This window comes from Pristiophorus japonicus, chromosome 13 (assembly GCF_044704955.1).
Source record: "Pristiophorus japonicus isolate sPriJap1 chromosome 13, sPriJap1.hap1, whole genome shotgun sequence".
In the NCBI taxonomy this organism is placed as follows: Eukaryota; Metazoa; Chordata; class Chondrichthyes; family Pristiophoridae; genus Pristiophorus; species Pristiophorus japonicus.
Window position 1 is genome coordinate 79781236 of NC_091989.1, and position 15560 is coordinate 79796795.

At 44.6% G+C, this 15560-nt stretch overlaps 1 protein-coding gene across 2 annotated transcripts in view; it reads left to right on the top strand.

Annotated features, from left to right (window-relative positions):
• Positions 1-15560, top strand: part of nedd1 (NEDD1 gamma-tubulin ring complex targeting factor) — a 75935-nt gene that overhangs the window by 18789 nt on the left and 41586 nt on the right. For both annotated transcript variants that reach the window (XR_011596333.1, XM_070897712.1), the window contains exons 5-7: positions 1407-1547; positions 3008-3237; positions 12880-13081. Coding sequence is in view for 1 of the 2 variants with exons in the window: in XM_070897712.1 (XP_070753813.1) it covers positions 1407-1547; positions 3008-3237; positions 12880-13081 (573 nt within the window). In the remaining variant the exon portion in view is untranslated. The remainder of the gene's footprint in view (positions 1-1406; positions 1548-3007; positions 3238-12879; positions 13082-15560) is intronic.

Here is a 15560-nt window from a genome sequence, read left to right on the forward strand (position 1 = left end):
CCCCCCCTCCCCTCTCCCCCCCCCTCCCCTCTCCCCCCCCCCCTCCCCTCTCCCCCCCCTCCCTCTCCCCCCTCCCCCTCCCCCCCCCCCTCTCCCCCTCCCCCTCTTCCCCTCCCCCTCTCCCCCCTCCCCCTCCCCTCTCCCCCTCCCCTCTCCCCCTCCCTTCTCCCCCTCCCTCCCCCCCTCCCTCCCTCCCCCCCTCCCTCCCTCCCCCCTCCCCTCCCCTCTCCCCTCCCTCCCCCCTCCCCTCTCCCCTCCCTCCCCCCCTCCCCTCTCCCCTCCCCTCTCCCCTCCTCCCCCCCTCCCCTCCCTCCCCCCCCTCCCCTCCCTCCCTCCCTCCCCCCCTCCCCCCTCCCCCCTCCCCCCCTCCCCTCCCCCCCTCCCCTCCCCCCCCTCCCCTCCCCCCTCCCCTCCCCTCCCCCCCCTCCCCCCCTCCCCCCCTCCCCTCCTCCCCTCCCCCCCTCCCCCCCTCCCCTCCCCTCCCCCCCCTCCCCTCCCCTCCCCCCCTCCCCTCTCTCTCTCTCCCTCCCCTCTCCCCTCTCTCTCTCTCCCTCCCCTCTCCCCTCTCTCTCTCTCCCTCCCCTCTCCTCCCCTCTCTCTCTCTCCCTCCCCTCTCTCCCTCTCTCCCCCTCTCTCTCCCTCTCTCCCCCTCTCCCCCTCTCTCTCTCTCCCTCCCTCCCTCCCTCTCTCTCTCCCTTCCCACCCCCTCTCTCCCTCCCTTTCTCTCTCTTTCCCGCTCAGCGGCACGAACGGCTGCAGAATTCTCCCTGGCTGAAGCACTTTCACACAGGTAGGAAGATGGTTTATTTAATCTTTTCTTGGCGTATAGATGTTTATTCAGGTTGGATTTATTTGTATAATTGTAGAAGTATAAATAAGGATTTATTGTCCAATTTAATGAGTTCCCTTCCCCCCCCCTCCCCCCCCCACCTCGTTCTGGACGCCTAATTTGTAACCTGCGCCTGATTTTTTAATGTGTAGAACAGGTTTTTTCAGTTCTACAAAAATCTTCACTGGTTCCATTCTACTTTAGTTTGGAGTACATTTTCACTGTGGAAACTTTCAAATCGGGCGTCAGTGGCCGGACACGCCCCCTTTTGAAGAAAAAATTATATTCTAAACTAGAACTGTTCTACCTGACTAGAACTGCAGAAAAAAAAATGTGGAGAATTGCGATTTCTAAAATATTCCGTTCTCCACCAGTTGCTCCTAAAAAATCAGGCGCGAATCATGTGGAAACTTGGGCCCTGTTTGTGGAGATTTAACAAATTAATAGAACATTCCTCGTCATTTATATTAGTGTTGCCTTCTTTAATGCTTTTATGTTTAATATATTTTTTTGCAATTTGCATATCTAAAAACAGCTTTCACTGGCTTTATACTAATCAACAATATGTGCATTGCAGGATCACCGGGAAGAAGTGAAGAGTGTATGTTTCAATTGGAATGACTACTATATCGCTTCAGGTTCCCGCAGCGGTGATATTATCGTACACAGTATTACAACTAATATTTCCAGTGCTCCGTTTGGCCACGGTAAAACTCAGGTTCGTACTTTCTTCCACCAATGCTGTGAAGTCTGAAGTTTAACATTTTGTGTATCCTCTTTCCCTACTTCTGAAAGCATCCAGAATATTGGGGAAAATGAGAAATAAATTGTCACTGTATAGTTTAGGGCTTGAGTGTTTGGTTCGGGACGATATTAGAAATAACTTTATTGAGGTGGGTTTATTGCGATAACTTATTGAATGTGTACTGCCTGAAAGCGGATTAGTAATAACTTTCAAAAGGGAATTGAATTATTACTTGAAGGGAAAATGTTTTCAAGGCTATGGGGAAAGATGCAGGGGACTGGGATTAATTGGATAACTCATTCAAAGAGCAGGCATGGGCAAAATGGCCTCCTCTTTGCTGTACCAAGCCTAATTTGAAATGAGTACATCAAGTTGTCTGCTAGCACAATTTTCTCGACAGTTGCACCTATTCAGGAACTCGCTTTCTAACCATGTGGTGATATACTCCCACTTATCACCTAATATGCTCTCGGGGCCAGTGAATTAGGCACTTTTATTTACGGAATATGATTTTAAATTCAGCTTGCTTAAAAATCTCCGACTGGCTGGCTGTCAGCATCCTACATGAAATGAGATTATGCACTTTATGCATAGCCAAAGAGAGGTAACTTTACATAGCCTGTTTTTATTTGAAAGGAACAGTTTATGCTAGCGTCTGTAATGAAATACTAAAATATATCCTGTGTTTGTATTATATTTGTAATACGAGGGTAAAGCATTAATAAATACCTTAATCTGACAGAAGGTCAGAGCTGTTGATTGTTGCTACATATGGAGCCAGAATAGCCCTACACAAACCACTTCGAAAAGACTAGGCATAATTGAGCTTTCTTTTGTCTTGGCACTCTAATTAATATGTAGTGCTTCATGTATAATGTCGAACATTTATTAAACTAGTATTTAACATTGATGTTTTTTTCACCAATCAAATTTACTTTAAGCAGTATTCTTTGTCACAATAAAATAATTTAACTTTTCACGTCAATGTTAATGTTAGAAAATTGTACACAATAGTATTTTTTCATGGTGGCAGAAGATCCCTCATTCTATTCACTCCCTCACAATAACACAAGAGATAGGAGCAGGAGTAGACCATTTGCCCCCTCGAACCTGCTCTGCAATTTAATAAGATCATGGCTGATCTGATCATGGACTTAGTTCCATTCCCTGCCTGCTCCACATAACCCTTTATTTCCTTATCACTCAAAAATCTGTCTATCTCCGCCTTAAATATATTCAATGACCCAGCCTCCACAGCTCTCTGGAGTAGAGAATTCCACAGATTTACAACCCTCTGAGAGAAGAAATTTCTCCATCTCAGTTTTAAATGTGCGGCCCCTTATTCTGAGACTATGCTCCCTAGTTTTAGTTTCCCTCCTTCCGCAGCTGACCATTTAAAGTATTTCTGCTTGATTTTCTTTTTCTCTTATTAGCCAGTGCAAGACCTAAAGTATTCCGTTTTTAAGAAAGCTTTATTGGGAAGTGTCCATGACAGTGGGACTGTAACGCTGTGGGATGTTCATACACAACAACCTTACTATACCTTTGAAAATGCTCACAAGGCTCCAGCTTCTGGACTGTGCTTTTCGCCAGTAAATGATCTGCTGTTTGCCACCGTTGGTTTGGATAAAAAGATCAACTGCTACGATTCTTCCAGCAAGATGTGAGTATGTTTTGGGTTGTTTGGCAGCTGCATTACATATCTTCAATTGTGTGAAGTAAAGTAATCTTAAAGCACAATGGGTCAAATCTGGCAATTGACAAACACACTGGAGAAAGCTTGGTATATAGAAGCCCTGTCCTGAGGAGCCAAGAGGACTATTATATGGAAGTTGTGATCTTTGTCAAATGAAGACAAGTCCTTTAACAACAACAATTTGTATTTATATAACGCCTTTAACGTAGTAAAATGTACCAATGCGCTTCACAGCAGTGTTATAGGACAAAATAAATAAATTTGACACCGAGCCACATAAGAAATTACGGCAGATGACCAAAAGCTTGGTCAACAAGGTAGGTTTTAAGAAGCGTCTTAAAGGAGGAAAGAAAAGAGAGTTTTAGGGAGGGCGTTCCAGAGTTTAGGGTCAGGCAATTGAAGGCACGGCCACCAATGGTTGTGCAGTTATAATCAGGGATGCTCAAGAGGGCAGAATTTGAGGAGTACAGATATCTCCGGAGGGTTGTGAGGCTGAAGGAGATTAGAGATGAGGAGGGGTGAGGCCATGGAGGGTTTTGTAAACCAGGATAAGAATTTTGAAATCGAGGCATTACCAATGTAGGTCAGTGAGCACAGGGATGATGGGTGAGTGGGACTTGGTGCAAGTTAGGACACGGGCTGTTGAGTTTTGGATGACCAAGTTTACGTAGGGTAGAATGAGGGAGGCCAGCCAGGCGTGCGTTGGAGTAATCGAGTCTAGAGATAACAAAGGCACGGCTGAGGGTTTCAGCAGATGAGCTGAAGCAGGGGCGGAGACGGGCGATGTTATGGAGGTGGAAATAGGTGGTTTTAGTTATGCCACAGATATGTGGTCGGAAGCTAATTTCAGGGTCAAATATGACACTTAGGTTGCGATCAGTCTAGTTCAGCCACAGACAGATGTTGGGGAGAGGAATGGAGTCGGTGGCCAGAGAACGTAGTTTGTGGCGTGGACCAAAGACTATGGCTTTGGTCTTCCCAATATTTAATTGGCAATTTTTAAGTAGAATTATCCATTATGTCCCCATGAGATGCCATGGGGCATTCAACCATTTTATCAAATTTCTAACAGATGGTAGGCAGGAACTCCCGTGAGGCGGTCTTCTAGTTGTCGGAGAATATTGTTGCACATCACATTGAAGTATTGAAGTGCTGTTGCAGGTACCAAATTTAGAGTCCAAAACTCTGCTGTCTGTCTCCTAAATTGCACCAAGACCCGTTCACCTGTCATCTCTCTGTCTCTTGACCTACGATGGCCCCTGGTCCAGTAGCGCCTCAATTTAAAAATTCTCACCCTTGTGTTCAAGTCCCGCCATGGTCTGGCTGCTCCCTATCTCTAAGTTCTGCTGCCCTACAACCCTCGGAGATATCTTTGTTTTCCAATTCTGATCTCCTGCACATCCCTGATTTCCTTCGCTCCACCATTGGCAGCTGTGCCTTCAGCTGCCTGGGTCCTAAGCTCTGGAATTCCCACCCTAAACCTCTTCGCCTCTCTTTCTTCATTAAGACATTGCTTAAAACGTATCTCTGGTCATCTATTCTAATATTTTTTTATGTGGTTCGATATCAAATTTTGTCTGATTCCATGGAAGTGCTTTGGAAAGTTTTACTACGTTAAAGGCACTATATAAATGAAAGTTGTTTTTGCATTTGGCATTGTGTGCCTTCAAAGAAGGCTCATTTCTAGTGGTAAACATGATTATAATCTACTGCAGCAGCCCCCGAGCTGTTCCAGGCTGGCTGACTGGTTGAAGAACTGTGTACTCAATCTGTGGGCACTTTGCCAGATCTGCTTGGTCAGTTGTGCCAGTGTGTCCTCCCTTTGAGATGTAGCAAGTAGTGCTAATGGGTCCAAAAAAAAACAGGTGATTTTAGAGCGATATCATCATCATAGGCAGTCCCTCGGAATCTAGGAAGACTTGCTTCCACTCTTAGCATGAGTACTTAGGTGGCTGTACAGTCCAATACGAGAACCACAGTCTCTGTCACAGGTGGGACGGATAGTCGTTGAGGGAAAGGGTGGGTGGGACAGGTTTGCTGCACGCTCTTTCCGCAGCCTGCACTTGATTTCTGCATGCTCTCGGCAACGATACTCGAGGAGCTCAGCGCCCTCCCGAATGCACTTCCTCCGCTTAGGGCAGTCTATGGCCAAGGACTCCCAGGTATCAGTGGGGATGTTGCACTTTATCAGGGAGGCTTTGAGGGTGTCCTTGTAACATTTCCTCTGCCCGCCTTTGGCTCGTTTGCCGTGGACGAGTTCCGAGTCGAGTGCTTGCTTTGGGAGTCTCGTGTCTGGCATGCGGACTATGTGACCTGCCCAGCGGAGCTGATCAAGTGTGGTCAGTGCTTCAATGCTGGGGATGTTGGCCTGGACGGGTCGTTAATGTTTGTGCGTCTGTCCTCCCAAGGGATTTGCAGGATCTTGTAGAGACATTGCTGGTGGTATTTCTCCAGCGACTTCAGGTGTCTACTGTACATGATCCATATCTCTGATATAGTGCAATGAGAAACACCAGCATTCTCTTGTCCTGAATCGTGTGAAGGAACTCGTGCTATAAATGTGAATGGAAAGAAGACGGGTAGGAGTGTCTTTTACCATGGGATCAGTAGTCCGTCCAGCACTCGAATTGAGGGAGAAAATAATGGTCCATCTTGAGGTATTGAACTGCGAGCAAACATGGGGCTGTACCTCAACATGGGTCACTCTTCAGGAGAGAGTGCGAGGAAAATTAAGATACAACACACATCTGAAGATGCACCGAGTTGTATTCTTAACCCGAGGTTACAATCCCTTCATTATATCTAGCTTTTCACAGCTTTAATAACACAGCAGCATGCATTGCATATATTCAAAATTAGCCTATGCTCAGAAGATCTGCATCAATCAGTTCTTCACACTATTTGATCATATTTTAGAGGTAAAAATAATTTTAAAACACAGACCTCCCAAATGCTTTGCATACATAATTCCTGCTATTGAACAGGGAAACAATCTTTCATATCTTAATTAGAGCTATGGCCAGACACTTTTTAAAAATAGGCAGACTTGGATAAAGTGACCACTTCAAGGAGTTATACACAGATCAGATGTTGGCCCATTCACCCTTTTGTGCAACTCTCCTGTTTTCCATTATTTACTTTCCTCCCCAGTTGATCTCCTTTGCTCACCATAAGTCGTCTCTAGCTGTCTGAGTGTTGGGAGTAAGGGAGAGTGCAGCTAGCTTTCAGGCTTCTGCTACTACCAGTTGACTGGATGATACACAAGAATTCATCTGATTTTTATTTCCTCTGTGAAAGCACTTGCCTCTTTTGTACTTCCTCGCGGTTACATGGCTAAGAATGATTACATAAACTTGGGCCCTACCACTGTTGGTATGGTCGCCCACTATTTTAAATTATCCTTCATTTACTAAATACCCTCCCACCTACCATTCTGTCATTTTATATTAATTTGTATAACAACCAGAACCAACAAGGTAATTTTTTCCCTCTGCAATTTCACACACTTACGATTTCTTCTGAATCATGGGGCTAGAAATTGCGTAGTGTCCCGATTGGAGCACTAACTTGCGGGAGCGCAAATGTATCGGCGAGCAAAAAACATTTGGCGCTGACGGGAACTTCCGATTTAGTGCTCCAAGAGGGAAGTGGAGCGCTAGATCAAGCGGCATCACTTCCCTTAGAGCGCTAAAGGGAGTGAGAGCGGCGGTAGCGGCAGAGCGCTGCACAATGTTTCGTGCAGCACTGCCGTCTTTGGAGGCTCCTTTCCTTAAAGGGAAGGGCCAATGTTGGTTTAATTCAATCTTCTTCATATATCTGTGGGGCCACGGGACCTGCGCTAGGTACATAAGAGCCCCAAGCACTCGTGCAGGGCTGATGAATCACGGGGTGCAAATAAACAAAAGATACCAGACTGGGGAGAATATAAAATGTTGTCCTACCTGACCATCACTGCCTTTAAATATCGCTCCCCAAGCGATATTTAAAGGCAGTCGCCTCCTGCTGCCGTTGTTGACACCCGCTGATGTTGCTGGGGACGGGAGCAAATATTGCATCCGGGGCAGTAAGGGAACGCTGTGCACCGGATGAGTGCAAAACCGCCAGGGAAGTTTGCGGGCATCACTGATTTTGCCATGCCCAGTCAGTAACCCCTGAGCACCCCATTATCACTAACGGGTGGCGCAAACCAGGTCAATTTATCCCCCATAGAATCTTGCAGCACAGCAGGAGGCCAGTTGGCTCATTGTGCCTGTGCTGGCTCTTTGAAAGAACTGTCCACATCCCAGCATTTTCCCCATAACCCTTCAAATGAATGCCCTTCCGAGTACATGAGAGGGGATCTCATTGAAACGTATAAAATTCTGACTGGGTTGGATAGACTTGATGCGGGGAGGAAGTTTCCCTGGCTGGGAAGTCTAGAGCAAGGGGGTCACCGTTTCAGGATACGGGGTAGGAAATTTAGGGCCAAGATGAGGAGAAATATTTTCACTCAGGGTGGTGAATCTGTGGAATTCTCTACCACAGAAGACTGGAGGTCAAGTCACTGAATATATTTAAGAGGGAGATAGATAGATTCCTAGAAACAAAAGACATCAAGCGGTATGGGGAAAAAGCGGGAATATGGTGTTGAGATAGAGGATCAGCCATGATCATATTGAATGGCGGTGCAGATTCGAAGGGCCGAATGGCCTATTACTGCTCCTATTTTCTATGTTTCTATGTCCAATTGCCTTTTGAAAGTTCCTATGGAACCTGATTCCACCACCCTTTCAGGTAGGGCATTCCAGATCTTAACAACCCTCTGTGTTTGAAAAAATTTCTCCTCATTTCCACTCTAGTTTTGCCAATTATTTTAAATCTATGACATCTGGTTACCCACCCACTTGCCAGAGGAAATTGTTTCTCTTTACTTGCTCTATCAGAACCTCTCATAATTTTGATTATTAGGTCTCCCCTTCTCTGCTTTAACATCAACAACTTGTATTTATATAGCGCCTTTAATGTAGTGAAACATCCCAAGGCACTTCACACGAGTATTATCAGACAAAAGATTTGACACCGAGCCACATAAGGAGAAATTAGGGCAAGTCACCAAAAGCTTGGTCAAAGAAGTAGATTTTAAGGAGCGTCTTGGAGGAGGAAAGAGGGTTAGAGAGGCGGAGAGATTTAGGGAGGGAATTCCAGAGCTTCGGGCGTAGGCGACAGAAAGCATAGCCACCAATGGTTGAGCAATTATAATCAGGGATGCTCACGAGGGCAGAATTAGAGGAGCGCAGACATCTTGGGTGGGAGGGGGGGTGGTTGTGGGGAGTGGTGGAGATTGCAGAGATAGGGAGGGGCGAGGCCATGGAAGGATTTGAAAACAAGGATGAGAATTTTGAAATTGAGGCGTTGCTTAACCGGGAGCCAATGTAGGTCAGCGAACGTAGGGGTGATGGGTGAGCGGGACTTGGTGCAAGTTAGGACATGGGCAGCTGAGTTTTGGATCACCTCCAGTTTATGTCGGTAGAATGTGGGAGGCCAGCCAGGAATGTGTTGGAATAGTCAAATCTAGAGGTAACAAAGCATGGATGAGTGCTTCAGCAGCGGCTGAGCTGAGGCAAGGGCAGAGACGGGCGATGTTACGGAGATGGAACTAGGCGGTCTTAGTTGTGTTGCGGATATGTGGTCGAAAACTCATTTCATGGTCAAATGACACCAAGGTTGTGAACAGTCTGGTTCAGCCTCAGACAGAAGTTGGGGAGAGGGATGGAGTCAGTGGCTAGGCAACGGAGTTTGTGGCGGGGACCGAAAACAATGGCTTTGGTCTTTCCAATATTCAATTGGAGAACATTTCTGCTCATCCAGGACTGGATGTCTGACAAACAGTCTGACAATTTAGAGACCGAGGAGGGGTCGAGAGAAGTGGTGGTGAGGTAGAGCTGGGTGTCATCTGCGTACATGTGGAAACTGACACTGTTTCTGGATGATGTCGCCAAAGGGACAACATGTAGATGAGAAATAGGAGGGGGCCAAGGATAGATCCTTGGGGGACACCAGAGGTAACGATGCGGGGGCGGGAAGAGAAACCATTGCAGGTGATTCTCTGGCTACGATTAGATCGATAAGAATGGAACCAGGCGAGTGCAGTCCCACTCAGCTGGACAACGGTGGAGAGGCGTTGGAGAAGGATGGTGTGGTCAACCGTGTCAAAGACTCAGACAAGTCAAGAATGATGAAGAGGGATAGTTTATCTTTGTCACAGTCACAAAGGATATTACTTGTGACTTTGATGAGAACCGTTTCGGTACTGACAGGTACGGAAACCGGATTGGAGGGATTCAAACATGGAATTCTGGGAAAGATGGGCACGGATTTGGGAGGTGATAACAAGTTCAAGGACTTTGGAGAGGAAAGGGAGGTTGCAGATGGGGCGGTAGTTTTCAAGGATGGAGGGGTCAAGGGTTGTTTTAAGTGGGGTGATGACGACAGATTTGAGGGAGAAGGGAACAGTACTGGAGGAGAGAGAACCGTTACCAAGGAGAACAATCTCAGCTTCTCCAATCTCTCCACAGAGGTGAAGTTCCTCATCCCTGGTATCATCCTGGTAAACCTCCTCTACCCTCTCCAAGGCCTTGACATCCTTCCTGAAGTGGTGGTCCAGAATTGTACACGATATTCCAGCTGAGGCCTAACCTGTGATTTGTGAAGGTTTAGCATGTTTTTGTATTCAGTGCCCCTATTTACAAAGCCAAGTATCCAATACATTTTCTTAACCGCCTTATCAACTTACCCTGCCACCTTCAAAGATTTGTGAATATGTACCCCCAGGTCCCTCTGCTCTTGTACCCCCCTCAAAATAGTGCCATTTCGATTAAATTGCCTCTCTATGTTGTTCCTCCCAAAGTGCATCACCTCACACTCATTTGCAATAAATTGCATCTGCCATGTATCTGCCCATTTCACCAGTCTGTCTGTCCTCCTGAAGTCTGTTACTATCTTGCTCACTATTTTCTATGTTGTCAACTTTTGTATCATCCACAAACTTTGAAATTGTACTCCCTGTACCCAAGTTCAGGTCATTTATATATAATAAGAAAAGCAGTGGTCCTAATACCAACCTTGGGGACCCCCACTGCATACCTCTCTCCAGTCAGATAAACGTCCATTCACCACTACTCTCTGCCTCCCAATCCTTACTTAACCAAGTTGCCACCCTCGCTTTAATACCATGTGATTCTATTTTCTAAATAAGTCTGTTATGTGGTACTTCATCAAATGCCTTTTGAAAGTCCATTTATACAACATCTACTGCACTACCTTCATCAACCCTCTCTGTTACTTCATCAAATAACTCAATCAGGTCTGTCAGACATGATTTTCCTTTAACAAATCATGCTGGCTGTCCCTAATTAACCCATGCTTCTCTAAGTGAGAATTAATTTTTTCCTTGACAGTGGTCTTGAGCAATTTTCCCATGACTGACGTTAGACTGATTGGCCTATAGTTACCAGGTTTATCCTTCTCACCTTTATTGAACAGGTTGTAACATTCGCAATCGTTCAGTCCCTGGCACCACTCCCATATCCAAGGAGGATTGAAAGATTGTGGTCAGAGTTTCTGCTATCTCCACCCTAGCTTCCCTCAGCAAACTGGAATGCATCCCATCTGGACCGGGTGACTTGTTCACTTTGAGTGATGCTAAAATATTTAGCACCTCCTTTGTTTATTTTTATCCTATCCAATATCTCTACTCCACTCTCCTCTCTTGCGACATTAACTTAATTCTCTTTTGTGAAGACAGATGCAAAGTACTATTCGTACCTCAGTCATGATCTCTGCCTCCACAAGAAGATTTCCTTCTTTGTCCCTAATCGGCCCCACCATTCATTAAACTATCCCTTTACTTTTAATATGTTTACAAAAGATTTCTGGGTTCCCTTTTATGTTATCGGCTGATCTTTTCTCATACTCTTCTTTGCCTTTGTATCCATTTCCAATTTCCTTCTGTACTCTCTGTATTCTGCCTGGTTTTTGACTGTATTCTGTCCCTGACATTTGTCATAAACCTCCTTTTTCTGTTTTATTTTAACTTCTATTTCCTTTGCCATCCAGGGAGCTCTAGCTTTGATGCCCCCATCTTTCCTCCTTATGTGAATACGCTTGGTTTGTACCTGAAATATTTCTGCCTTTAAGGCCTACCATTGCTCATTCAATGTTTACCTGGCCCACCTTTGTTTCCAGTCCACCTGTGCTAGATCCCTTCTCAACTCACTGAAATTGCCTCTCTTCCCATTTGAGCTCGATACAAAACTAACCAGATTTCCTGTAACATTGCACACAATGAGGTCTTCCTATTGCAAAGTGGGTTGCACATCTTCATTGAGGGAATTTGGAAAGATGTTTATAAAAGATCTCCTCAAAGACAAGTGTTTTTGGATTGCTTCTTGGAAAATAAATATTTTCTTTACTTACTTTACTCGTTTCTTAACATTCTACATGTAAATAAATTGCTGCTTGCAATATGTCAGGTGGCTTTTGCCTTTTACTATCCACCAGTTTTGGGTGTGGCTCTTTATAGCAAAGGCCAAGAAATATATAAAACCGTACCTTGTTTGGATATTTCCTTCTGTGCCAAATATCTCTGCAATAGTATGTTATGAATTTAGGCAGAACATTTTAGTAAAACATTTTAAATTCAGCACTTATTCACAACATCCTTTCAAACTTGAAAAATGGTATAATCTTTCCAGAAGTTGCTGCTATATAAGTTAAGAACTGGGGAAAAAAAACATTGTTGACCTAAACATAAGTAAAGAAAGCAGCTGTTTGAGCCATTTAAATTATAACATATGAAGATCTTCTCCTACTCCTTTCCCACTCCACCCTTGTCTTCAGTTCTACACCACATCAGCTAGTATATCTTGTACACCATTTTGCTTTAAAGTTCGTTAAAAATTGGAGTTATGTCCCACATTTTGATGTTTTGTTTGTTTTTCTAAAACTTCTATGCACAGGTGTGTGCTGGGAGCTATGCCCTGATGACCTGAATCCCTTCAGCCAACAGTGATGTGTCTGGGAACCTGCATGAACTCGAGGCCCTGGCTTCTATCACTGGCGGAGGCCTCTTTAAAGAAAACTTTGTTACGAGATATTTCTAACGGAGAAATGCCACTGCATGTTAGCATTTTTTTAAAAGTTTTTTTCATTTTTGCAAATCTTGTTTCCAATAGTAGCGCTCAGCTTAGTGGAGACTATGAGGCTGAAAGGATTTTCAGAAAATATATTTTGAGCAATTTGATTCACCACCTTTTTAAAATTATTTTTGACAGCCCATTTTGAACTGGTTTTATTTCTCCTCGTAACTTGCTGCTTTTCATAATCCCCACCCTTTCAGTTATGCTTCAATACCATTTGAATCAAATTTCATATTCAGCAATAAAGATTTGTGCACAGATATGCAGCGTCTCGTGATGACAAAACATTTTTATATCGATGTAGAAAAATAAAAGTGTTGTAGCAGAAAAATCATTTCACGTGGCATGTAATGGTAACAACAAACAATGCTGCCTAAAGAATCTAAGCTAAAGCTTTTTGGTTATCTTTTTAATTACATTTTATTTTGCACAGGGTATTGCGAACTATTTCTGTTGAAGCTCCTTTGACTGCAATAGACTTTATGACTGACGGAGCAACTTTGGCTGTAGGATCCATCAGAGGCAAAATTTATGTGTATGATTTGCGAGTGACCACTTCGCCACTAAAAGTTGTCAGTGCCCACAAGAAATCTGTACAGTGCTTAAAGTTTCAGAATGGCTCTACACAATTCAAGGTAGGCGGACTGTGCAGCTCATTAAATCTTACAGCATTGGAACCAGTCTTAACTTGTGTATAATATCTCTTTAATTTAAAATCCAAGCTTATTAAGGTGAAGTGGTACAGTATTGTCATAGAATGGTTACAGCACGGAAGGAGGTCACTCGGCCTGTCGAGCCCATGCGACTCTCAACTAGTCCCACACCTCTGCCCTTTCCCCAAAGCCCTGCAAATTTTTTACTACATTAAAGGCTCTATATAAATGAAAGTTGTTGTTAAATATTTACAAATATTTTCTGAGATAAACTCAGATTTTAAAAAAAAGTGATGGATGTAGTCTGACAACTGGTTCATTCCGGGGTAAAAAAGTTTTTTCTTAGTTACTGTACCTCCCAGACACTTAACTATCACTGTGGAGTACATGTTTGTTTTATTTAATAAAGTGTGGAAAATGAAGGGACTTGAATAATTTGACAAAAGCTGTCAAAGCTCACACTTGGCCTCTGGGTAAGGTACCCCGGAATGAACCAGTTGTCAGACTACATCCATCACTTTTTTTAAAATCTGAGTTTATCTCAGAAAATATTTGTAAATATTTAACAACAACTTTCATTTATATAGAGCCTTTAATGTAGTAAAACATCCCAGGGCGCTTCACAGGAGCGCTTTCGAACAACATTTGACATCGAGCCATCTAAAGAGATATTAGGACAGATGACCAAAAGCTTGGTCAAAGAAATATGTTTTAAGGAGCGTTTTAGAGAGAGAGAGAGAGGTTTAGGGAGGGAACTCGAGGTTAGGGCCGAGGCAGCTGAAGGTATGGCCACCAAAGGTGGAGCAATTAAGATCGGGGATGCGCATGAGGCCAGAATTGGAGCAGCGCAAAGATCTCAGAAGATTGTAGGGCTGAAGGAGGTTACAGAGATAGGAAGGGACGAAGATATTGAGGGATTTGAAAACAAGGCTGTGAATTTTGAAATCGAGGCACTGCCTGACCAGCAGTCAATGTAGGTCAGCGAGCATAGCGGTGATAGGTGAACAGGACTTGGTGCGTTAGGACATGGACAGCAGAGAATTGAATAAGCTGTAGTTTACAGAGGGTGACAGGTGGTAGGCTGGCCAATAGAGCATTAGAATAATCAAGTCACCCAAAGGCATGGGTGAGGATTTCAGCAGCAGATGAGCTGGGGCAGGGGGGGGGAGAAGACGGGCAATATTGCAGAGGTGGACTAGAGCGATCTTGTGATGGAGAGGCTGTAGGGTCGAATGCTCAGCTCAGAGTCAAATAGGGCGCCAAGATTACGAACATTCTAGTTCAGCCTCAAGCAGTGGCCAGGGAGAGGGATGGAGTCAATGGCTAAGGAATGGAGTTTGTGGTGGGGACTAATGACAGTGGCTTAGGTCTTTCCAATGTTTAATTGAAGGGAATTTATGTTCATCCAATACTGGATGTCAGACAAACAGTGTGACAAATCAGGCAATGGAGGGGTCAAGAGAGGTGGTGGTGAGGTAAAGCTGGGTGTCGTCGGTGCACAGGTGAAGCCTGACTGTTTTTGGATAATGCCGCTGAGGGGCAGCATGTAGATAAGAAATATGAGGGGGCCAAGGATAGATCCTTGGAGGTCTCGAGAGGTAATGGTGCAGGAGCGTGAAGAGAAACCATTGTAGGAGATTCTCTGACTACGACTGGATAGATAGGAATGGAACCAGACAAGGGCAGTTCCATCCAGCTGGACAATGGAGGAGAGGTGTTGGAGGAAGATGGTTTGGTTAACCGTGTCAAAGGTGGGAGATGGATGAGGAGGGGTAGTTCACCACAGTCACAGAGGATATCATTTGTGACTTTGAGGGCATTTCACTGATGTGGCAGAGGCAGAAACCTGATTGGAGGGATTCAAACATGGCCAAAGTACAGTACCAAAGTTTTACATGGCAACTCATATTTCCTGCTTCAGATGAGAAACATTATTGCATTCACGTTTAGAGGCTCAGCATTTTTAGATAAAACATTTTATTTGTTTTGGTAGAAAACTTCAGGAGGATATCGACAGACTGGGGAAGTAGGCAGAAACATGACAAATGCAGTTAAGTGTGAAGTGATGCACTTTGGGAGAAACAACATGGAGAGGCAGTATAATCTAAATAGTACTATTTTGAGGGGGTGCAAGAGCAGAGCGACCTGGGTGCACATTCACAAATCATTGAAAGTGGTAAATTGATAAGGCAGTTAAGAAAGCACATGGGATACTTTGCTTTGTAAATAGGGGCATTGAATACAGTAACAAGGCAGTGATAATAAGAACATAAGAAATAGGAGCAGGAGTAGGCCATATGACCCCTCGAGCCTGCTCCGCCATTTAATATGATCATGGCTGATCCGATCATGGACTCAGCTCCACTTCCCTGCCCGCTCCCCATAACTTCTTAGCCCCTTATCTTTTAAGAAACTGTCTATTTCTGTCAACTGTATTCAATGTCCCAGCTTCCACAGCTCT